At 30.6% G+C, this 25,126-nt stretch overlaps 2 protein-coding genes across 2 annotated transcripts; one reads left to right on the plus strand and one right to left on the minus strand.

Moving 5' to 3' along the window:
* Window positions 1–1,736: 1,736 nt before the first annotated feature.
* LSP1 (Eukaryotic initiation factor 4E protein) lies at window positions 1,737–5,851 on the minus strand. The gene is made up of 5 exons (XM_020372896.3): window positions 5,599–5,851; window positions 5,116–5,290; window positions 4,897–5,022; window positions 2,125–2,190; window positions 1,737–2,045 (listed from the first exon to the last, which is right to left on the minus strand). The coding sequence occupies exons 1-5, from the start codon at window positions 5,775–5,777 to the stop codon at window positions 1,998–2,000; spliced, it is 594 nt and encodes a 197-aa protein (XP_020228485.1). The 5' UTR covers window positions 5,778–5,851; the 3' UTR covers window positions 1,737–1,997.
* Window positions 5,852–18,868: 13,017 nt separating this feature from the next.
* On the plus strand, window positions 18,869–22,389 carry LOC109809381 (8-hydroxygeraniol oxidoreductase). The gene is made up of 7 exons (XM_020372675.3): window positions 18,869–18,973; window positions 19,271–19,413; window positions 19,528–19,565; window positions 20,191–20,581; window positions 21,141–21,377; window positions 21,754–21,912; window positions 22,035–22,389. The coding sequence occupies exons 1-7, from the start codon at window positions 18,940–18,942 to the stop codon at window positions 22,149–22,151; spliced, it is 1,119 nt and encodes a 372-aa protein (XP_020228264.2). The 5' UTR covers window positions 18,869–18,939; the 3' UTR covers window positions 22,152–22,389.
* Window positions 22,390–25,126: the final 2,737 nt, after the last annotated feature.

Here is a 25,126-nt window from a genome sequence, read left to right on the forward strand (position 1 = left end):
AAAAAAAAAATTTACCTTATATTCAAATATATTCTTAGTCCATATATTTTTATAATTAAGACACTTATTCCATATATTTTTCTTGTTTAATTAGAGAACAACTAGCTAAAAAGAACAAATTCCAATTAAAATTTATCATACCCTTAAATTTATATATATATATTCTTTATCTTGGTTTAGCAATAGAATAAAACTAGTTGCCCTGACCATTTAACCATCAACCACCCCATTAATCAATTTGACCAAGTCTCTCAAACTAAAATTTTAAGAACTAATTATTAAACCATCAAATCAGTCAATCATTCAAGGCTTTATTTGAAAAAATTTATTTTTAATACTTATAGAAGAAAATAAATAAATAAGTAGAATAAATTAAATTTCTTTTATTAACTAAAATTAACTTATACATATTAAAAATTAAGTACATAAGTTAATTTTAACTTATAAAAAAAGTTTATTATTATTATTATTATTATTATTATTATTATTATTTTACCTTTTTAAACCCCATTTAGAAGAACTTAGGTGTAATTTATTTGGACTTATCTCATAATATAAGAACATGCATACATGTTTTTGTAAAATATCCCAAGAGTGTCAATTTTGAATACAAATACATAAAAACAAATAGTCAGTATTCAAGAGGTTTTTTGTCCATATTTTGAACAATTGAGAAAATAATTTACTGACAAAATAAATCTTTAAAAGTTGAGGATGAAGTAGACAATCCGTTATTTAACTGAAAATTTTAAAAGAAATTAGTTTGCATGAAATTGTGTCTTACCTAATTTAAATTTTTTTATTACAAACAGATGACTCCTTGATGATGCTAAACTTTGAAAGCCTACATTAAAACTTTATTATATAAAATAGTAATTAAAGCAACAAAAAAACACCTTATTTCATCCAATTGGATAAGATGTAACCGGGTTGGATCAAATTTGAATTTTTTTTTACCTAGCCCAATTAAACTTAATTAAGTTAGATTTGTGAACTATTTTAAAAACAACTTAACCAAACTCCAATTAAGTTGGGTCAAATTGAGTCATCAAGTTAAACAATTAAAAAATAAATATATTTTAAAAAATGAAACATAAACAAAAAAAAATGCTTAATTCAAATTTCAATACTTGATTCAAAATATAAGTATTACAACAATTACAAATAAGAAACCACAAATTAATATTAATATTCTAAATTAACAAATATTACGTCATTAACATAACAAATTTAAAATTACATAACAAGAAAAATTAAATTATTCTTCTTGTTCCACACTTTCTTCAATTGTAGTCTTTTCTTTTGCATACATCAACTCAACAAAACTTAATATAAACTCATTTAAAGTATATTATATGTTGTATGACGTGTAATATTTTAAATTTAATTGAATAATTTTTTACAAGTTAGATTAGTTGAATCCATCTAGTAACAAATCTATTGACAAATCCATTGACCCATTATCCAATCCAATTATAATAGGTTAAAAAACATTACCCAATCCATCCTAATGAGTCAATCCAACTTACAAAAATGTAAATGAATTAATTTAGATAAATGAGATTCGTATGTGAGTCATTATTCGCTTACGGTCCTTCGGAAGGATTTATATAAATGTCTACCATCGCCATATGAAATCCTTCGTTTTCATCTTAATTTTAGATCAGGGCCATACACTCAACAAAACAATGGCGGTTTTATGATTGTACAACAAGCAACAAATAGTAAACTCATGCTAAACTGAAGTCGGCATATTGAATGACTAAAGCTTTTGGAGTGTGGCATGATAAAAATACAAATGAACCCTCAAGAAAAATTTGACAGACCATTTCAAAAACGAGATGAGTATGGTGTTCAACACCCAAAAGTAAAACTAGCCCTTCAACCAAAAAAGTAGTATGTTCTAATACATATGGCACATGATGATTGATGAAGATATCATCACTACAGGCCTACAGCCTTGCCAGCAGCACAAGCGCAAGGTGCTCCAGCAGTGCTTATACGGTGTATCGACCCTTTGTTGCTCCTTTGGTTCTTGAATCATCCTGTAACAACTAGAGATGTCATAATCATAGATATTTATGCATTACATCATTCAATCGAAATTTAAGAGCATGTGTTTACATGAAAGTTATATGTTATCTTGTCGGTCACATCAATGATTTCCTTCCACTTCCTTCCAATGCTCATCTGCAAAATAAATTCCAAAACAAAATGTCTCACATCTAATGTCATGCTGAGTTTTGGAGGATCAGAAAAATGAACATGATTTATGGCCGAAGGAACGTTGTATTTGCTTAGAAAAGCACTACTACGATTTTGGTACTCGAGGTATAATATATGACAGATTTATACACGATGAAATAATTACCAACTAATATTAACAGATGTATTTGACATGTAAAATAATATGGCTGCTGTTACCAAAAAAGAATGTAGGAGGTTATTTACAAAAGGATTAGAAACTGGCATACTCTAGTAAGATGTGAGAAATCAGATCCTGGTATAAGTAGAAAGCTGTATAAGAAATCACCGTTGATCATTTACAGCACTTTGGGTCCATTTCATTATCAAAAATGTTCTTTATTTTCATTACTTGTTTTTTTTTTTTTTCTTCTAAAAATAGTTTTTATTTTCGAAAAACTTAAGACATGGAAAACTTGTTTGGCAGACTATTTGTTTTCTGTTTTCAGAAAATGGAAATATTGAAAACGTGTACAGTTTAACCATTTTTAATAAAAGTTTATAAAATACTTTTTATATTAAGTTTACAAACAAATTTTGAATAACAATGATAATATATTTAGAATAAGGTAATCAGACACTACAAAATCATAATGATCTATACAAGTTTATGATTCTAGCATTTTATCCAGCAAGTTATCAGCAGAAAGTTAAATGAATATGGAAAACACACAAAAACCAAATATTATCCACAAAATGCAGTACACAAAAGTTAAACAAGTATCGTTCATTCCACTATACTAGAACAGAGATCGGTAAACAAAAAGGAAAACATACAGAGATAAAGAGTGCACAAGTAGAAACATTTCAAATTCTCAAGAGGTAAACCACGTCACACACTGTCAACACATAAAGAAAGTGAATAATTAAATCTTGGAAGTAACAGTAATACGCATCAGAGAAAAAACACAACTTGTGCTGGCTGCCACATGAGTTACAGGTAATCGAAACCTCAATCCTCCATAATCCACAACTAGGCACCAAATCCATAGGGGAGTAGTAGCCAGGAGTAGCCATGGCTAGCATGAGAGAAAAGGTTGCGTTTTCAGAAATATTTTTGAAAGATGTTTTCTAAATCTTGTTTTCTTGAAAATGAAAACAGGAAACACTCAAAGCATACAGGCCCTTACAATTCACACTAAATTCTCATCATCCGCACCTCAAAAACAGGCACACCAAATTTTCACCTATATCAAGCACATCATACTTTTTTCTACCATTTTCACGTCTCCAATTCACCTAAACCACATTTAGCAGCATACCTTACTAAAAGTTGCAGAGGGTGTAAAGATAGGGTCAAGAAAGGTTTTACACATTGAGTGGGAGGGAGTGGTCAGGTTCCTGAAATTACCTACATGTTCTTTCTCTGTAATTCTCTCGTCATGACTCACCAGTCAATACACACTCTCATTCTTTGTCTGTTTCATTCTTCCGCTTTCCTTTTCATATTACCCTGATCCAATTCTATCACATTGAAGGTTGCAGGATATTGTAATTCAGCAGAACTTCTTATTTGGTTTATGGGGAGCACGCAAAGTCCTCAGGTTAGAATGGTTGGTTGGTTTGGGATAGATCAAACTAATTTCAATGGTTTGGACATTGAAGGAGGATAGTAAGACAAAAGTGCTTTAAGGCAGAACCTGAATTAAGGTAAACCTGCGCATCCATAAAGTTCATTAAGGGAGCCACATGGGATCAACAAGGATTCATTTTAGAGATCAGACATATTGCTGATCAACCTGCGAGAGAGGTTGAAGAGGAAGCACCATACAAGGTGTTTTAGATAAGTATCAAGATGTCATCCAAGCCCCTGCCCCTCAAGGTCTACCACCACATATGGGACAAGATCATGCAACAGTGCTGAAACCAAAGGCTCAAATTCCAATTATAAGAAATAGTGCCCTATGGTATGAGGATATTTATAGCCACAATAGCAACAATTATGTGTCTGAGAAGGATCATACAATACAGCTGAAACTAGAAGGCAGAGCGGTGTGTTGATAATTTACATGTGTCTTAGTTTTTAGTATCAATTGTGTGCATATCACAAAACTAATCAGTTTTTATAATACATTACACATCTGCTATCTACAGTGTAGCAACCCTTCCCAATTAGCTATGCCACTGGCATTTTTGGGGTGATCACTTCATGCCACATTCTGTCATTAACTACTTTGAGAAACAGAGGCACATCAAAGAATACTGTAGAGTTGTGGTTACCTACATCATCGGTGTTTAAGCCTTGCAAAGGAACTACCACAAGAAAATACTCTGATGGGAAAAGTAAGGAAAACAATATGCTAAAGTTTCCTCTTCAACAAGCACTAGATTGTAGTAGCCAGAGCAAGGCATCAACAACGAAAGTGTAATCAAAATATTTGATGCATTTCAGTGACGCGTCTATTACAGTTTTTTTTTGAAAAGGAGGAGTCTATTCTATCCAACTCTTGGGAACCGACCAAATTGATTGATAATTGATAATTTGAAGAAAGGAAGATATAGTAGGGAATCCAATCATAATTTCCACTTCACATTTCAAGCCTTTCATAATCAATATTCAACAACAGGAAATCATACACAGACAAGATAACAGAACAGCACATAAAGTTGCAGTTGCAATTATCATCTACAAAATAATAACAATTAACAAACCTGGGCAGCCTCATTTGCCGCTGTCTTTGTCCACAACGAAAGTTTGTCCTGCCACTGGCGCACACTCGCAACCACGCCGCATATGTCCTCAGCATCCTCAAATTGCTCCCCAACCAAAGCCATCAACTATTCAGAAGAACAATCACAAATAAACACCAGATCTCCCCATATTCTCTAAACCCCAAAACAAAACCATAAAAAAAAACAATAATCAATTACAGTTTCAAGCCACATGTTATCAAGGTTAGCCTTCCTGTTGCTGTTGTTAGTGACAGACCACTTTCCTCCATTGGCACACTCAGGATCTTCCCACTTCGGTTCAATCCCAGCCTTGAACAAGTGAAAATCCGCATTGTTTTGCAACTTGCTGGGCTTGAATACCTGATCACACAAACTACACCCACCAACAACATTTCCCACATCAAAGTCATTTCTTCCAATAATCAACCAACACTTAAATCATACAAAAAATATTAAAAACCATAAATCCCCATTTTAGCAACAAAAGATGAAGACCCTTTAAGGGTTTCTCTCCTAAGATCCATAAAAATCAATCCTTTTTATTTTTAATTAATAACTAAATAGTGGCATCAATCACAATCAAGCCCATAATAAGAATTCATATAATATAAGATTCCAGATTGCATGCTTGGATTTAATTCATAAAAAAATGAGAATTGGGGTGAGAGAAAAGAAGATTACCACCAAAACTCTTCAACGGTGTCGAAGGTGTAGACCTTGCGAAGAGAGGTGCCCCAAGCAGCACCCTGTTTGGGTTTGGATTGGTTGTCACACCAAAAGGTCCATTTCCGCTCAAGTTTATGCTTCAACCCTGCCTCCGGTGCCGGCGCCGCCGCAACCACTTCTTCACTTGTTGCCATCTCTCTCTCTTCCAACAACTCTAACACCAACGATCAGGTTATGCTTCCAGGGCTTTGTATTTCGGCACAACACCGGCCCAAAACCTAACATACATTCGTTTGCAAAAAACTATTTTTCTTAAAAATAATTATTTGTTTGTGTAAATTAATTTTTTTTAATGGATACAGAACAATAGTACAATAATAATTATGATTAAAGAAATGGTTGATATTATAACTAATTTTAAATTTTATATTATTTTTTTAATTTTATTATAAATCTTGTAAGAGTAAAATTATTTTTTCAATATTAACTCTTACCGGCATTGGTATTCACATGTATTTAATTTAAAATATATTTTTATAAAATAATATATTAAAAATAAATTATTTTTATTATTTTTCATGTTTTAAAACATATATTACTTATATTTTAAAATTATTGTTAAATTTTTATTTTATGATAATAAAAAAGATGATTATAGTATCCATAAATTAATACATTTAATATATATTTTTTATAATACAAATTTTATTATGAAATCATAGAAAATTAATTTATAAATATATTTTGTTCATATGAACTAATTTATACATTGCAACATATAATATAAACTCAATACTTCATTTTTCGACACTTAAAATCTTTTTGATGTCTAATTTTTGTAAATTTATTGAATAAGATTAACATCGACAATAATCTCAAGAGAAATGTCTACATGCGAAAACATTTGCAACATTTGCAATGAAAGCCTTATCATTTTTTTTCTAAAATTTAATGTATTTAAATTTGATAGATAGTGTTGGGATGAATATGAAATATTTAATTACTTTTTTTTATACCATGAAAAATTGAATTGCTTAAGAATATTTAATATACACTATATATGTGTATGTGTCATGCACGTGTATTATTGTAAAATTAGTCAATACATTAAAAATAATTATTTCACCTAAAAATATAATTTAACCTAAAAATTAATAAATTACATTAATTACTAATTAAAATGCTAACATTAAAAATTTAAATATAATTGATGAAATATTATAAATCATAAAATTATATTGCAGAAACAAATTTGATATATGAGTTTCTACTAATAATAAGATTAAATTTGATAATAGAAATTACATATATTTATGTTCATTATTTTACACATTCTAAACCCATTAAATATAAAGACATTATAATAAAATAATTTCGTCAATCTCATATTTTGTAGGAAGTGTATTGGATTATGATTTTGAAAGACAATTTTACCATAAAATAGTTCTGTGAATTTTAATGAATTTTAAAAATTTTTATAGGAATGTTATGATTTTTAATTTTTTTTAAAACTAGAATTTTAATTCAAAATTTAATGGATTTTGATGGATTTATATTATAAGATCTTAAAGGATTTTAGGAATTTCACAGAAAAAATATATATTTGTAATACTACAAGATTAAATAAATAAAAAATATAACATAAATAATAAAGAAAATCAAAACTAATACAATTTTTTCTATTTTTTGACAAATAATTGACTTTAATGTCCTCCTAACTAACATTTCTTCACATATCTAAAGTTATACTAGTCTTCCATGCATTCACATCTTCTCATGCACTTGAGTTTGAACAATATGTTCAAAACTATGGTCTTCATTAACTGATAGCATTAAAGATGAAGACTCGTCCATTAATTCAATTGGAAAATTTTCATAATGATATTCTTTGTGAAGAAAATTGTGTAGTGTTACATACTAATACGATTTTAGCTTGTATCTTAAATAAAAATAGAGGCCTTGAATTAAAAATTGGCGTAAATTAAAAACTTCATTTTCATTATGAGAGTCATTATCAAAGAAAAAGAAGAAGAAGCAAGAATGACGAGAGAGAAAAGAAGAATATAAGAAAGAAGCAAGTAAGGCGAGAGAAAAATATTTAAAAGAGAGAACAAAGAAAAAAAAAAGCAAAAAAAAAGGAAAAAAAGTCATGCAAAATCTTAAAGATTTTGGTGAGGTTGTTGCTCGTTCATGTATATGTATCACTATGTTCTTTAGAATATTGGGGTTACACTATCGTTTAGTGATTTGGAATATTCATTTCTAAGCCGGACAATGTTGCATTGAGCCAACTTCATCTCAGTAGTTGGATGCTTTTTAGAGCCTTTCAAGAGTTGTGTACATATATTGGGATAGAGCCAACTTTGGTCATGTTCCTGTTCTTTTATCAAATGAAAGTGGACCCTCTTGTAGGTTGGATTTCATTAAACAAGTGGAATAATAACGGTTTTTTCAGCCTATTTGCCTAGTCATTCAAGGGTTTCAAGAGTGATTATGTCTACATAGGGGTAGAATGTCATGTTTCAAGACCCGAACAAGGCAGCTAAGTTTTCTTGGTATTGGAGGGGGAATCCTCATAAATCCCATTGGTGAAGAAAAAATAGGGATTACAAAGGTTGATGTTAATTAGTGCTTGGAGTTGGTTAAGTTACCTTGTTCTTTATATTTGAAGTTTATGCTTGTATTGTTAAACGTTGTCAATCTAGACTGAGTTTTTGGGGGTGAGTGTGGTTGTGTCAAGTTTTTTTATTTGGTTTTGCTCTGTTATTGTTGATTGTTGTGTTTTATATTAATACGTTGTTTATTTGTGCCCTGGATTGATAAAGAAGAGCATGTGAAAACAATTGAAAACGAAGTTCAAGGTTGATGGTGACAAGTAAAGGCAACGATTGTGGTTAGGACTATTGAGGAGAAGGTGGTGACAAAAAAATATTATTGTTTTGAGGGTTGTTGGTTGTCCAATGTCGTAGTTGCCAAAGAAGTCAAACTTGCATGGGGCGAGTAATCTAGTTGTTGTGACTAACTAGAGGATGAAATCTCCACTTGCGAAGAAACCAAAAGTGGTGAGCTCGAGTCAAGGCTAGGTGGTTTATAAGACTACAATGAATGTGGAGATGAAACATGTGAGCGCAAATGCTTGGGAGATTAAAGGGGAACTTGTTGTTGAGGAAGGGAAGATGGTTGGTGGTGTACCAAATCCAGGTGGGGTTAAATGAGGGGCCTAGCCTCGTTGATATTGTTGACAAGGGGAAAGGCCTCGTGTTTCCCCAAGGGTTATTATTTGTGTGATATATGTGTGATGTGTGAGAAAGCATATTTACGAGAGTTTGTTGCTTAATGACTTTGAAAATTGTTGGGTCAAGGTGTGAGTGCAAATATTGTTGTTGTTTATTTGCACTACAACTAGTTTGCTCACAAATTGCGTCCAAACTCAAAAGTCCATGTTTTTTTGTGAGGGCATAAAAGCTAGTTTGCTTAAAAATCGTGTTTGAATACAAAAGTTTGGGTGTATTTGTGAGGGTGCAAGAGTTGATTTGCTCAAAAATCATGTTTGAACTTGGGAGTTCATATGTATTTTGTAGGGGTGCGAAAGCTCATTTGCTCGAAAATCATGTTTAAAATTGAAAGTTCATGCAAATTTGTCAGGGTGCAAGAGCTTGTTTGTTCAAAAATCGTGTTCAAACTCAAAAGTTTATGTGAATTTTTTAGGGTGCGAGAGCTTATTTGCTTGAAAATTATGTCTAAACTCAAAAGTTTGTTTGAATTTTTTAGGTTGCAAGAGCTCGTTTGCTCTAAAATCGCATCTAAAGTCGAAAGTTCGTGTGAATTTGTTAGGGCGCGAGAGCTCATTTGCTAAAAAATTGCATTTGAATTTGAGAGGCGAATACGTGTGGGTAAAGAATGTGTGCATATACATTATTGTGAATGAAGGATCGAAGAGGCAACTTTTATTGATATTGAAGAATTGTAGTTGTCTTGGTGTGCTTCATTAAAACCCTCTTAGCCAAAAACACTTTATTTAAGGAAAAAGAAAAATAAGACTAAGATAAGAAAAATAATATATAATCAGATGACATTGTTGAGCTAAAGTAGTATGTTAAATAGGGATTGCTTGATGTTTAGAGGGTGACTTCCCTTGTGACTCTTGAAGTTGAGATGCGAATTGATTTGTATAGCCAGTATGTGGTGAACTTGTGAATGTCACTGTATTTTTATTGGTAGGTGGGTTGGTTGTATGTCTTAGGGTGATTTTCAGGCTTTTAGTGTAACATTTCTGTTCCATTCATTGGTTAGCTCAGATTATGGCTATTCTCTTATCATTGGTCGGGAATTTCATCATGAGGTGGGGTGTGAATACTACACAACCTAGGGCGTTGAGGGAAGGTTCCCCAAGTATGACATTGTAGGAGGTCACTGTATCCACTAATAAATATTTCACCCTTAGTGACTTGGTGCATTTGTCATTGTCGAATTTGGTCAAAAGTTCTATGTGTAGCCCCTTTTGTAAGACCCGTGAACCTCCTTCACTCTCATTATCTCTCAAACATCTAAACCTTTATTGTTGTTTTCTTTCCCCCAAGGCTGAGGTGGTGAGAACTAAGGCTGTGAAGCAAGGTTCATCGTCCATTCTTCTTCTTCTTCAACCCCGGAGTCGTGCAGACACTTCTTCTCCCTTCTCTTTAGACCGGAGTTGGATTTCCATTCCATCTTCTTCTTCTTCTCCCTTTGGGGTTTTGGGTTGAAAACGTGAGGCCATTTAACGAATCGAAGGTTTAATGTTGATAAATTGATGAAATCTGCAGTTGAGGGTTTGATTTAAGGGATTTTATGTTGAAATTGGGGTTTTTGGTTGTTCTTGATGTAAGATTGAAATGTGATGATTTCCTTGAGTTATTGTCAATGCATGCTGCTTTTCTTCTAAATTTTGAGTTGTATGTTGTTGGGATTAAAGGATTTTGGGGTTGCATGTTTTGATCATTGCATGGGTTGAGAGGAATTTGAGATGTAGTTGTTCATTTACTGGTATGAATTTTTGGGTTTGGGACGTTAAGCATGGATTTTCACGCTTAGCGTGACAATTTTGAAATGTTGTTGGAACTCCGAGGTTAAGTGTGGGATTTTAGGCTTAGCATGAGAGTGAGTGTGCCTCTGGAAGGCTGACGCTGAGCGTGGAATCCTGGGCTTAGCCTGAGAGTTGAGTTGTGCCTTTAGAAGGCTGAGGCTGAGTGTGAGTTTCTGTACTAAGCGTGGGGACTTAGCTTAGTAAATTTCTTTTCCAAATGAGTTGGTTGTTTGCTTGATGAATGACTTATACGTCTAAAGCTTGTTGTTTGAGTTGTATTATTGTTAAATGAAGATGAATAAGTTGTAGAGATGTTGTATGATAAGGAACTTTAGGTGTTGAATGTTGATGGGTTATATGTTGATAATTGTGTGGTGAAGTTGTATGGTTACATTGAGAGGTATTATGAGTAGAAAGTCAAATATGAGTAGTGATGATTGAGTTGTGAGACGTTGAGATGCATGTTGAGCATTGTGTTGTAAACTAATTGTGAAGTTGAGTAAAGATGATATGAATTGAAAAGTTATGTGTTGACTGAGTTGTTGTACTGAAAATATAATGAGTTGTTGTGTTGTTATTTTGAGTTGTTGAGCTGAACTGTGTTGCTGAGTTGTGTGTTGATTGAGCTGTGATGATGAGTTGTTGATCACTAGGACTAGGGGAGATGTTTTTGAAGTTACTCATCCCATTGTGCGGATTGAGATAGTTATGGTGCTCTGAGAGCCCAATTTGTTAAAAAACCCTTTTGAGGAAGTTGCCCTTTGGAGTGGATGTTGTGTTGTTCTCCTCTAGGACTTAGTTGATCTTGTGTGTGGGCAAGGTCGAGGTACACGTGTACAAAGTGACCATAGTATAGGGGCCAGGTCGAGCTATACCGATTACAAGCAGCCAATTCAAGTAAAGTACGAAGTCAGAAACTTAGTTCCTAATCAAGTATTAGAGGGTTATAGTATTTGGAGGATAGTTAGCAGGCTAATCCCATAGGTGGCTTAGTTGAGCTAGTTAATGTCGTGGTAGACCTAAATCCAGTTGTCCTATCCTAACATAGTACTACACTTCCTTGTTTAAGTGACAAAGTCTGAGTAACTGTTATCGTGTTGTGGATTTTTATCCAAATTTGTTGTTTACCTAGAAAACCTAAAAAGGTTGTGTTGTCGGTTCGGTAGGACCTAGCCACTTAGACTACTCACCTTGTGTTGTAGGAGATCTCCGAGTTGAAATGGGTGACGACGCATATGTGTTGATGTGTTGATACAATGTTGATATGTGTTGTATTGTTGAAGTGTTGTTAAGATGTGTAGCATATGTGTTGTTTGTTGCTTGCATTGCATGTGAAAAATGAAATTATGTGTTGATGTGTTGCATACATATGGTTTGGATTATATGAGTTGTTTATTTTACCTAGCTTACCCTTGCATGTTTCATATGGTTTGGATTGCGATGATCCGTTGTATGGGAGCAAGGCAGTAATAGGCTGGAGAGTAGCAATGGAGCCACAAGTGGTGCTTGGAGTTGGATTTTATTTTGTAGACTACCAGTTGTTGGTAGATACTTAACTATATGTATTTGTATATAGTTGTTGGACAAGCAACATAGTTGTTCATATTCATGAGATGTAGATGTGCTTATATTATATTACTGTTTTAGTATATGTATATGCGTAATTAGTTGTGTGTTGCGTAGTATGACGGCTATGGCGGGTTGTTACACCTTTTGTTGACTTATTCACCTACAAATTGTAGAAAGGGTTCGTTATATGGCTTGACATCATCACTTGGCAGTTGCATTTTGAGAAATGTGTTCCAATATAGGATGTTGGTCGAGCTACCTTATAGTCCATGAGGATTTTTTGCACTTCCTAATTGGCAATTTGGATAGGGATAACCATAGGATCGTCATAATTTGGATCCATGCCTAGGAAATTTTCGTCAATAAAAGTAATCAAAGGTAGAGATCTAGGTAACTTATCATGTGCGATGGTGGCACTATTGATGGTTTTAAAATGTCTTTCGCATGAAGAATTGGTGGGGTCATTGCTTGCAAATATAGCATCAATATTGTGTATGACACCTTTGACTCTACCTTCCTTATTGTTTGGGGCTATTAGTGTCCTCTTTTGGGGGGCTATGGTCGTGCCTGTATCATTGGCACTTGTTGTCCCTTTTTAGACTTCATGCTCAACCCTAGGGGCAACCTTCTTAGTGATTGTCCCTTTAGACGAACTGCTTGAGGTGGCTCGCTCGAATAAGTTCTTTATATCATCGCGAAGTGCCCAACACTCTTTATTGGTGTGTTAACTGATCATGTGGTAACAAAAATGGTCGTTATGGTTGACATCCTCGTGAGGTCATCCAAGCTCAAGGAGAGTGAATATGTATGCTTGTACCAATTTCGTCTGGAAAATATTAATTTTGTTTTTAAAAAATAGCAAAAAAGGTATATACAAGAAAGAATAAAAAAGACAAAAAATATGGAAGCCAAATGTAATTTCATACTTTTATGGAGGGTAATTTAGTAATTTTAATGTGATTTTAGTATCCAGAACGGGCAGTTCCAACCTTCCAAAAAGACCTATAAATTCTAACCCAGAACGGGTCGTTCCCAAACTGGAATGGGCCGTTCCAACTTTCCAAAATGACCTATAAATTCTAGCCCAGCACGGGCCGTTTTCAAACTGGAACAAGTTGTTCCAACCTTCCAAAATGACCTATAAATTCTAGCCCAGAACGGGCCGTTCCAAAAATGACCATTATGAGTAAAGATGCAACCCCCAAAACGGTCGTTTCAAATTTAGAACGGGCCGTTCCGGTCACTCCTGAAAGTCTATAAATAGCAACACCTTGGCCTTCCCAAAGGGCCACACACACACACTCACACATCTCTACTTTGGACTTCTTCTTCTTCTTCTACACTCTCTGAAGACCAGAGGGAACCCAGAGGAAGAGACCAGCAAGTTACCACTTCTTTAGCGAAGAATTGTGAGTATATTGAACTCACTTTTTTTTATTTTTTATTTTCTGTTTATATTGGTAATATCTGTCATTAGTCTTTATTTAAATTCAAAATGTGATTAAATATCAAAATATAGTGTTACAATATTCAATATAAATATTTGAAATTATTGTATCAAAAATTTTATTGGAGGAATGGTTAATTTGATGTGACATCTTTTTAACCTTTGAATTTAAAGTACACGTTGTGATAACTTATCTTTTAAATTTTTTTCTCCAAAAACAAAAATGTCCAACCAAAAAATATTTTAAGATAATAATATCTATAGTAATAATTATAATTAAAATTTTATTGAGTTGACTTTGGTGTACACCTCAGTCAATTTTATATTTTTAGGGTGAATGAGCTGAGACAATTCAAGAATTCTATATTTAACAAAAATAAAATTTAATTAAAAAATATTAACACACAAATATTTTCTTCAAAGAACTACGTGGCTCTGATTCTCTATTGCATATGGAGATACGTAGGAGCATGAAATAAATCTTGTCAAGCCAAAAAATAATAATATTATATTTTTTATAAATGCATTAGTTAAATAAAATATATTTGATCATTTTAGTGTGATAAATATTTTATAATTATAAATAATTTGTTTAATTAATTAAAGGTAATCGTCTTAGGACAAACGTTGTGAGGTGCTAATACTTTCCTCACACGTAATCGACTCCCGAACTCAAAAATCTTGTTTTTGTAGACCATTTTCTATTTTGTGGTTTTTCCAATATTTTTCCGTAAAAAATAACATTGGTGGCGACTCCTTATTTTTTAATTTATTTTTCGCCGTCTCGTCGCGATCTCGGTTGCGACAGTGCTAAAGGCTTCCTCAAACACATTTGTGTGGGGAGCAATAAGGAATTATAGTTATTGTACCTTGGTGGTTTAGGGGCCTACCATTTTTGAAGTAACTTTCATTGTGCGTGCACAATCTTTTTAGCTTAGGGCTCACTCTTAATGTTGGTTGAGGACCAACTTTTGTGTTGACTTGCTTTGTATTCTTCCATTTTAATGAAAAGTGTGGTGTGAGTTCTTAGATCATTCATATCTTTAGGTGCATGCCAATAAAGGTCATTTAATGAAAGTCCTTTCTTTAATATGTATATAGGATGACAGTAAGGGCGACGTGGGGGTTATATGTTGCACTAATTCTTACCTTATCACGTTTGGCATGGTTTTTTTATCGTGCTTAGCATAAAGAGGATATAACCTTCTCTGTAGTACGAAATACAAATTGGCAGCTTATAAATCAAAATTGATATTTCTCCTTTTCCACATACAATAACAAAAAAGAGATTGAGGGCCAATTTCATTACTCAACATATAACCAACATCCTAGAGTGAGAATACTCACTCTCTCCTTACATTGATTAACAAACTCAAACAAATGCAAGCATATGGAGTGACCACTTTCTAAATCTTTAGGCAATTACTCGATTTTTTCAGAGCATGAAGAGAATAATGTAAACAGGAAAAATAAGAAGTCAATGTTGTCTACACTTAAAAGCCTAATTTATGAAACTACTCCTACTCTTATTTTCTTTTGAAATATAATAAAATATATTTTAAATAACCTAGGATCTAAATCATATCTTTTCCAATACATTTAATCATAAAATTAATTAAAACACATATTTTCCTTCAAATACTTATATAACAAAATAATTTTACAAACATTCCTTTATTTAATTAAAAACACTCATAATTATTTTAAAAGTCTCTAGCTATTTTATAAAATCTCTTTTAATTAATAAAATATCCTCTTAATTTAGACTAACGATCCCTTTATTTAATTTTAATATTCAATTTGGTCTCATTATTTTTAAATTGTTTAATTTGGTTCTTTGATTTTTTTATTTTATTTTTTATAAAAATGCTTAATGTTATCTTTCTGTTCAAATTGACATTAACATTGTTAATGAAACCTAATGGGAGGGCATCATTGAACATGATTTGAAAATTATAAGACCAAAATAAACATTAAAAAAATAGTGGGATCAAATTGAACATTTTATAAATAGAGAGACTAAATTGAACAAAAATTTAACTGACATTTTTTATTTAGATAAATATGAATTTTTTTTACCTATTTAATATTTTCTTATATTAGATAATTCCTTAATTTTATGATCATTTTTTTTCTTAATTCCAACTATTCAATTTGTTGACATTCATGATCTTATTAAAGTAAGTAATTAAAATAAAATTTAAATTTATCTAGACAAAAAAATGTTAAGATAAAATTTTATTCAATTCGGTCCCTATATTTTTAAAACGTTCAATTTGATTCAGTATTTTTAAAATATTCAATTTGGTCCTCTAAATTTGAAAAAATGTTTGATATTTTTCTTTCACCTAATTTTATTAACATCATTAATGTTAATTTAGCCAAAAAAATAACTTGGATCATTTTTTGAAAATTAAATAATTAGATTAAAATTTTTAAAAATAGTAAAATTAAATTAAACTCTAAAAATAATTAAAGCAACTAAAAATATGATCTAATCTTTAATTTATTTAAAAAAATTTAGGGTGTATTCTCTATCTCCTCAAAGTGTTCCTCTCCACCTTGTAGTGATGACAACCCTCCTTTACTCGTAACTCCATTTGTCATGGACTTTGTTGCCCCATCTCATCGTTCAATCTACCTCACATTAATCCTCCAACCTCCAATTCCATTAACCATTTATTACCCAAAGCTCTACACTAAAGCTCTTGCCTGTGCATGCCCAATTCCAACTACACCGTTTGGTTGAGACCGTAATAACACAGTACCATTTTGCTACTTTAAGTGTATTTTCTTCTTTTACCAGTATGAATGAAACATTTTATTTTCTCAATTCTATATTTTCTGTAGTTGCCACTCTAATTTTCTAGTACTTCCTTAACAAAATGTATCAGACAAAGCTAAAAATTAAAGTAATCGCACAATTAATTAAATGTCATAATTTCAATGTGAAGACAAAATTTTTAATATTTCGGGATAGTTAAATTTTTTCATCTTTTCAGAGAAGAGTTGTTTATAATATATTTATAGATGCACAAGAAGAAATTAAGAAAAATGTATATCTTTATCCCAAATGAAAATACTTATTTTTAAATGAATTAAAGTATTTATAAGATAAGTTTAATATTTTCATCACACTGCCACGAGTGTACCATCATCGGAAATCGTAAAAAATATGAAGTGTTCAACTTTGGTGGGCAGTATCCCAAGATGGAAAATTTTAGGCACAGTCGTCACCATTTATGGACGGGTTGCAATTTTTGAAGCTGCTTACAGTAATTTACTGTAATGTCGACCAGACGAGCACATTGTTCACATTCTTGTAATATTTATTTCTTTGATATTGTTTTACATTTTGAATTTTTGATCTAAAAATTACAAATATGAAATAACTATTCATGTCAAATACCATGATTTTAATAAAAACATTATCCCTTCCGTAAATTCTGAATATGTTTTTTTTTTTTTTAATAATGACACAAGACTTGAGAGAGAATAAAACAGGTTAACTTTTTGTAGTGATTCTCTATCCTTCAAAAATTATATAAATGGTGATTATTTTTCTTACCAGTAATTAAATAATCACTGGTATATATTTATAATCATTAATATTATTATTGACACATATATATAAAATGATCATAAAGATTCACTAAATTATTAAATCGATTAAACATATAAAATAATGACTAATAAATAATAACTTTTAATGATTAATATTTAGTAACAATTATATTCCTGTCATCATAAAATTATTATTAAAAGTTTAAGACTCTCATGAGAGGAGAGTGGGGACACATGCCTCCACTACCATTTTACACACACACACATATATATATATATATATATATATATTATATTCAAAAAATAATATATTTTTAAAATAAAAATTATATTCTAATAAGATAAATATATATTTAAATTATTATATATATAAAATATAAATTTAAAAGAGTTGTTCATTTATTTGATATTTATCAAACTTTTGAAGGAGGTTAGTTCTTATATGTGATAAAGAATACTCTTTAATAACAAATTAATTTTTTTAAAAAGTTTATTTTTTGATAAATAAAATTTGTGGCATATATGTTTACTTTTTGTACTTTATATTTATGTATACATTGATTAAAAAAATCAAAATAGTAAAGATTGTAAGATTGGATACATTAATTAAAAAAAATAAAATAGAAAAGATTAGAAGATTTATGCTCTATTTAAAATTTTTATTATAAAATGTTTTAAAATAAATTATCATCTAAAATATTATATTATATATTAAAAACATGTTTATATTATTAATAAATTAAACTTGATTTTTATACAATTTAATATATTTATTTTTATATTTTTATTAGTATTAAATTGTTATAAAGTATATTTTTAGGATTGTAGTTTTAATCAAACATATAAAAAATATCTATGATAAATAAATAAATCATTTTTAAGACATATTTTTTTTTATAAAAAAAGGTTAAATTCATATCTACTAAATTATAATATAGCATAGTCTAATCTAACTTATTTTCATCCTTAATCATAATCATAATTATAAAAGCTTGTAAAAAATAATTATAATATATATTTATACTTTTAAAATTTATATGTAAAATTTTTAATATTATTAATATATAAATAAATACTATTCCTATTATCTAAAATTTCTGGATCCGTCATTGCTTATCAAAAATGTTGATGGAGAGGAATGAAAATCAGGGACGGAGCCAGGATTTCAATACTGGGGGGCCGAGAATTGGAATGATCAAATGAGGCGCTACATTTTTTTAAAAAAAAAAAAATTCCAAAGTGATACCACATAGCAGGCCGTACCAGAAGTCCAAAAGTTGAATAAAAAAATAAATTTGGGTTATTCATTTAATTATACATATGAGTTTATATTAAAAATAGGGGGTGCCATATAGTAATATATATGTATATAAAAAAAAATTAAAATTGTTGGGGGGGCCGTGGCACCCGTAGGTCCCCCTTGGCTCCGTCCTTGATGAAAATGTCTATTCAAATCATACAACTCATAAATTAAAAGACATTAAATTACAAATTCTGCTCCTGCCAGTTGTAAATTGTACTGTAGTAGTCCTTTTTCGTCGTCATTTATGAAAAGTGTTACGTAGGATTTGGGTAATATTGAATGCATCTTACTTTATTAGTAATAAATTTATTTTATGACACCATTGACTCACTATTCATATCTTGTTATATAGAGGAGTGATCAACACCCTTAGAACCGTACTTGATTTGATTTAACTAGGAAATATCTAAAATGCCAAACACCTCGCAGGTTATCACATGCAAAGGTATCTCTCAAGCAAGCTTGTTTTATTACCACTTTCGTATTTCTTGTGTCTTTGTTAAATATGCAAATTAAGGTCCTAAGGTATTTTTTTTAGTAAGATTGTTTATAAATAACTTTACTTGTTACATCAGTTTTATTTTTTTTTTCTTTTTTTCTTAAGAACTAATACTTATATAAGTAATTTTTTGTAAATTTTAAGCAACTCACACACTAATTTTTATGTTGATGTGGCAAGTGGGCATAAGATGTCTCTGGCTTTTTGCATATATGTGAAAATTTTGGTGTGTGTATATTGTAGCTGCGATATGCTGGGGTGCAGGAAAACCTGTGACGGTGGAAGAGATACAAGTAGACCCACCAAAAGCAACAGAAGTTCGAGTTAAGATGCTTTGTGCTAGTATATGCCACACAGACATCTCAAGCATTCAAGGATTCCCATATGTTAGAATCTTTTCAAAGTCTCATTATAATTTTCTCAATATATATATATATATATATATATATATTCGTTGTCTTTCTTCCTCTAATGGTTTTTCACAAACAAATTAATTGCAGACCAAGTATCCTCTAGCACTTGGACACGAAGGAATTGGGTAAGCTCCATAAATAGTGCCTTTCTCTTTAGTGTGTTTCTATAAATAATATGACAAAACTTAAGTATGATTAGTGTTATTTTCTAATCAAAATTACAATTAAATTTACTTCAGCAATATACACATGTATTTAATACAAATTTCATAAATATATTTTTACACATATTTTCAAAATAAATCTCCAATTATTCTAATTAGTGAACATTATCAACAATACTTAAGAAATTTTACTTAAATTTTGTACTAAATAATATAGTTAAGAGACTTGTTAAACATGACAACCCATATCTAAAATAATAAAATAATTACATACATACTTATATATATATATATAGATTTAACCAGGTTTGATAATGAGCTTATGTTTTCAAACATGCTTACAACCATCCACAAATTTTTTCTTTCCTTTTAAATAGTATATATTTTTAATATATTATAGATAATTTAAATTATATGTATTTAAATATTTTGTCCCTCAAAATATTTTCTCAAAATACACAATTGCAGAGAGTCATTGTCATTTTATTATTGATTAGAGATAAGATTATAATAAAAGTAAATATAAGTTTTAGTTTTTAAATTTTTGTTTAGTTCCTTCAATTTCACGTGACTTTATTAATTGCAGTGTTGTAGAGAGTGTTGGTGATGAAGTGAGAAATCTGAAAGAAGGGGATACGGTAATTCCAACATACATAGGGGAGTGTGAAGAATGTGAGAATTGTATTTCAGGAAAAACGAATTTGTGTCTCAAATACCCTTTAAGATTCACAGGTCTATTGCCAGATAACACTTCAAGAATGTCCATCAGAGGGCAGAGGCTGCACCATGTTTTAAGTTGTGCTACATGGTCAGAGTACATGGTGAGTGATGTCAACTACACTCTCAAAGTTGATCCAGTCCATGGAAGCTTCATCTCATGTGGGTTTTCAACTGGTTTTGGAGCTGCTTGGAAGGAAGCCAAGGTTGAAAGTGGAACCAGTGTAGCTGTTTTTGGTCTTGGAGCTGTTGGATTAGGGGTATATATGCATCCATTGAATCTTATCTTTTTCTATTTGACTTTTTTTTTAAAGAATAAATTTAGATTTTAATATGTTTTCTATCTACAAAATTTAGGGTAATTTGATTTTATTTCTTGAAATTTAAAATCGATTTTTTCCATCTCTAAAATTTTAGTGCATGTTTGGGTTTCAATGCAAACGTGAATTTTCACGTTTAGTTGAAGCAAAAAATTTTTGCTTCTACGTAAAATCCATCTTCAACGTGGAGAGAAAGTATAAATTCAAGTTTAAAAATCCAATCCAAACATGCACTTAAAATATCGCATTTTAATTTTTCAAAATATCACCAACATAATTATTAAATTGAGATAATTATATGACATCGAATTTAATATATTTTGTATGTAATATTTAACATATTCATTAATAACATTTCAGCATAGAATCTAAAATACTTTTTTTTAAACTAAAAAACTCGAGGTTAAAAAAGAAAACTTTACTTCATATCTAAAGAATTAAAAAATATTTAAACTATAAATTTACTTATATTGTATATGACATTGACCTTGTGTTGCAGGCTATAAGTGGAGCCAAAATGCAGGGGGCAACTAAGATAATTGGAATTGATAAAAATGAGATGAAGAGAGAAAAGGGAGAGGCTTTTGGAATGTCTGACTTCATAAATCCTGATGATTCTACCAAGTCTGTTTCAGAATTAGTTAAGGAACTAAGTGGTGGGATGGGTGTGGATTATTCCTTTGAGTGCACTGGAGTTGCTCCTTTACTTACTGAATCTTTGGAAGCCACAAAAGTGGTAAGTTTCATCTAATAGTGCAACACTTTTGGTTTTCTAGATTAAATAATAATTCTTGATCATCCATATTTTTAAGATTTTGGGGTATAGCTGAATAACTTTTTTCAAGAAGAGGTTCTAAGAAATAAATTGAAATAAGTCTTTTGATAAATTAAAATTTAAAAATATTTGGAAAAACTAATAAGTAAAAACTTCTATGAAATTAGTTTGTATTTAAGCTAGTTTTAGTTTATGAGAAGTTTATCTCATTTTTTTTTCCCCTTGAAAAATATTTATGAAAGTTTAAACATGTATGTATTTTCATGAGTCTACATACATTGTTTTCCTTTATTTTCCCTCATCCTTATAATGTTTTGTTCCTAATTATTACATGTAGGGAACAGGCAAAACAATAGCAATTGGTGCAGGAACTGAACCTATTATCCCGTTTGGTCTTGTAAGCATTATCTATGGTAGAACTCTGAAAGGTTCTGTTTTCGGGGGTTTAAAACCCATATCAGACCTCTCCATCATGGCTAACAAATGCCAGAAAGAGGTAATCCACTAGACATTTAATTAATTATAGTAGAACATTTTTTGTTGTTGTTTGGTTCTTTGCTACGTATATTTCATGTCAAGTATTTGAAAATGATGTTAGTCGACTATTACTTTATACAGGAATTCCCTCTTCAAGAACTATCCACCCATGAGGTCTCATTGATGGATATAAACAAAGCGTTTGAGATGTTGAAACAGCCCAATTGTGTGAAGGTTGTCATCAAAATGTCACATTGAGAACTGTTTTGAGATCAAAGGAAACCTTCAATAAAGATTCACCTAGGAGTTTAATTAGAGAATATATAAGTGGTTGCCATATATGCTCACCCAAAGAGTCAATTCATGTTTAAGATTTTTAAAAGATTAACACTTTATCATTTATTTTGAACGATCAATTTAAGTAATTATTAAATATTGTCGGTTAACTATTTGTTTGGTTATTTTTTTTTAGTAAAATTAAGAAAGATTACAAAGATGACCATAATGAAGATTGAACTTAAGTCCTCATGCTTCTAATTTGGGTTTATTTTATATAAAAGTTACTATTTTATTTTGTGTTATATAGGAAATATATTTTTTATAAAGATAAAAAATATTATAAGAAATATTTTACAATAAAGTTCGAATTTGGATTTGCATGCTTTAAATTACTTTAACTCCTTTTTTTCCGACCACTAACCTTATTATTGTAGTATACAAATTAAATATTTATTATATGTAATTAAATATTTAAATAAATTATATATATATATAAATAAATTATATATACAAATAAATATTTTATTTGAATATATAAATTATATTTTAAATTTATATATAAATGGGTATTTTTAAAGTTATAAATTAAATTTTAGATTTATGACAAATAATTTACACAATAACATGCAATTACTTTTAATTATTGATAATTTATTTTAAAATATTAAAATTTAATTTATCAATAAATATGATAAGAAAAATTGAAATAGATAAGAAGTTAAAATAATTTCTAAAATACTTCTTATTGAAGAAAAGTTCCCTAAATTCATTTTTCATAAAAGAGAAAATTCATATAAATATCTTGTATAAAATAGTCGATTATATTTAATATGTGACAGTGAATTAAAATAATTAATAAACAATTTTTATTTATTTAAAATGACAGTAGGAATATATTAAATATTAATTGAATTTTGAAAATTATTTAATACTTTATTATATAATTTAAATTAATATATATCCATAATTACATGTTAATTTAAATATATATAAAAAATATATATAATTTTCAAACTATATTGTATAAATTTATATACTTATTCTAATCATTTAAGAATTTTAATTTAACAGTTAAATAGTTAAAATTTAATGTAAATCATTAATTATTAAGTATAATAACTAAAATTACTCTATAAAAATATATTATATTACACATTTTAAAGTATTAGTTCTTATTTATTTATTTTGAGAAAGCCTGGTTCTTCTTTTATTCTTCCTGTGTTCCTCCAAATCGATTTTCAGTGGGCTGATTAAATTTTTATATCACCAATTTTTATTTTACCGATTGAAGAATCAAACACCAGTGATTGAAGAATCAAATATTCATTGTGACGATTGATTCCATCCCTAACGTACGATTTGAGTTCAAATAAAAAGCCTTCCTTCTTTTAAATTTGTTTAATGTTTTTAGTATATATTGTTGGGTATTGGGCTCTCTTCTTATGTGGGGAAAAGGCCCAAAATTGAGAAGCCCAATTTTGTCTCACTTAAAAAACAAGTGGAGAGGGGTCTCTTAGGAAGAACAAGAGAGAGAAAAAATTACACAACTGCCAGAGAGAGAAAAAGAGCAAAAATTTGGTTCCCACACACAGAGCAGTTTCAGTAAAATTGCGATCTCCACTTCGTTTACCGTTGGATCGGGCTGGAAATTTTACAGCAGGTTCTTAACACGGTGATCTTCGTTTTGACCGTTGGGATCGTGGATTGGAGGTCTGTGGTTAGAGAAATCAATTTCGTACAGTTGCTCTAATTTGAGGTTTCTTCTTCTTTATTCTTCAGTTGGAAAGCCTTGTTGCTTTAATATATCGGTTGGTTGTAAGCATTTGTTTATGCATTTGATTAAACTCTCTTGTACCCTAATTTGATCATAGTGGAGCTTGATTGACTGGCTTGTGCCCGTGGGTTTTTACTTCTCACATTGAGAGGGTTTTCCCACGTTAAAAATATTTGTGTCTCTTTGTGATTATTTTCTACCATTTATTTGTTTGTTGCTCCTCGTTGGTTTTTGCAAGTTGGGGGAATTATTTCCGCTGCGTACTTTGATACTCTTGATTATTCTATTGTTGTTTCCCCTATCACAGTGGCATCAGAGCTCTTTGGTTTGGGGCTATATTTACTTGCTTAAATGATGGAGGCAAATACAAAAATGGTTCCTTTGAATGGCACAAATTATCATTTGTGGAAGGGCAAGATGAAAGACTTGATATTTGTGAAGAAAATGCATCTTCCTGTCTTTGCTACTCAAAAGCCGGATTCTATGTCTGAAGAAGAATGGGACTTTGAGCACCAACAAGTTTGTGGTTTTATTCGGCAATTTGTAGAAGACAATGTTTATAATCACATTGCAAATGAGACACATGCTAGAGCTTTATGGGAGAAGATTGAGTCCTTGTATGCTTCTAAATCAAGGAATAATAAATTATATTTGTTAAATTGTCTGATGAATTTGAGGTACAGGGAGAGTTCTTCCATTTCAGATCATTTGAATGAATTTCAAGGGCTCCTAGATTAGTTATCCAGAATGGGTATAAAATTTGATGATGAAGTTTTGGGACTATGGCTACTGAATACTTTACCTGAGTCTTGGGAGACATTTCGAGTTTCTATTACCAACTCGGCCCCTAATGGTGTTGTTTCTTTACAAGCGGCAAAGAGTGATGCTTTTAATGAAGAGATGAGAAGGAAGGCACAGGGTTCTTCATCTCAGTCTGAGGTGCTTATCATAGAAAATAGGGGGAGAAGTCAGAAAAAGGAACTGAAGGGTAGTAGAGAGAAGAGCAGGAGCAAGTCCAAGTCAAGATACAAGAATGTGGAGTGTTATTATTGTAATAAACCTGGGCATATCCAAAAGAATTGTTTTCTATGGAAAAAGGAGAACAAAGGCAAGAAAGGTAAGAAGAAAGAGAAGGATCATGATGATGATCGTGTTGCTACTGCTACTTGTGGTGATCTTG

Source organism: Cajanus cajan, chromosome 7 (assembly GCF_000230855.2).
Source record: "Cajanus cajan strain Asha chromosome 7, NIPB_CcT2T_4, whole genome shotgun sequence".
Taxonomy (NCBI): domain Eukaryota; kingdom Viridiplantae; phylum Streptophyta; class Magnoliopsida; order Fabales; family Fabaceae; genus Cajanus; species Cajanus cajan.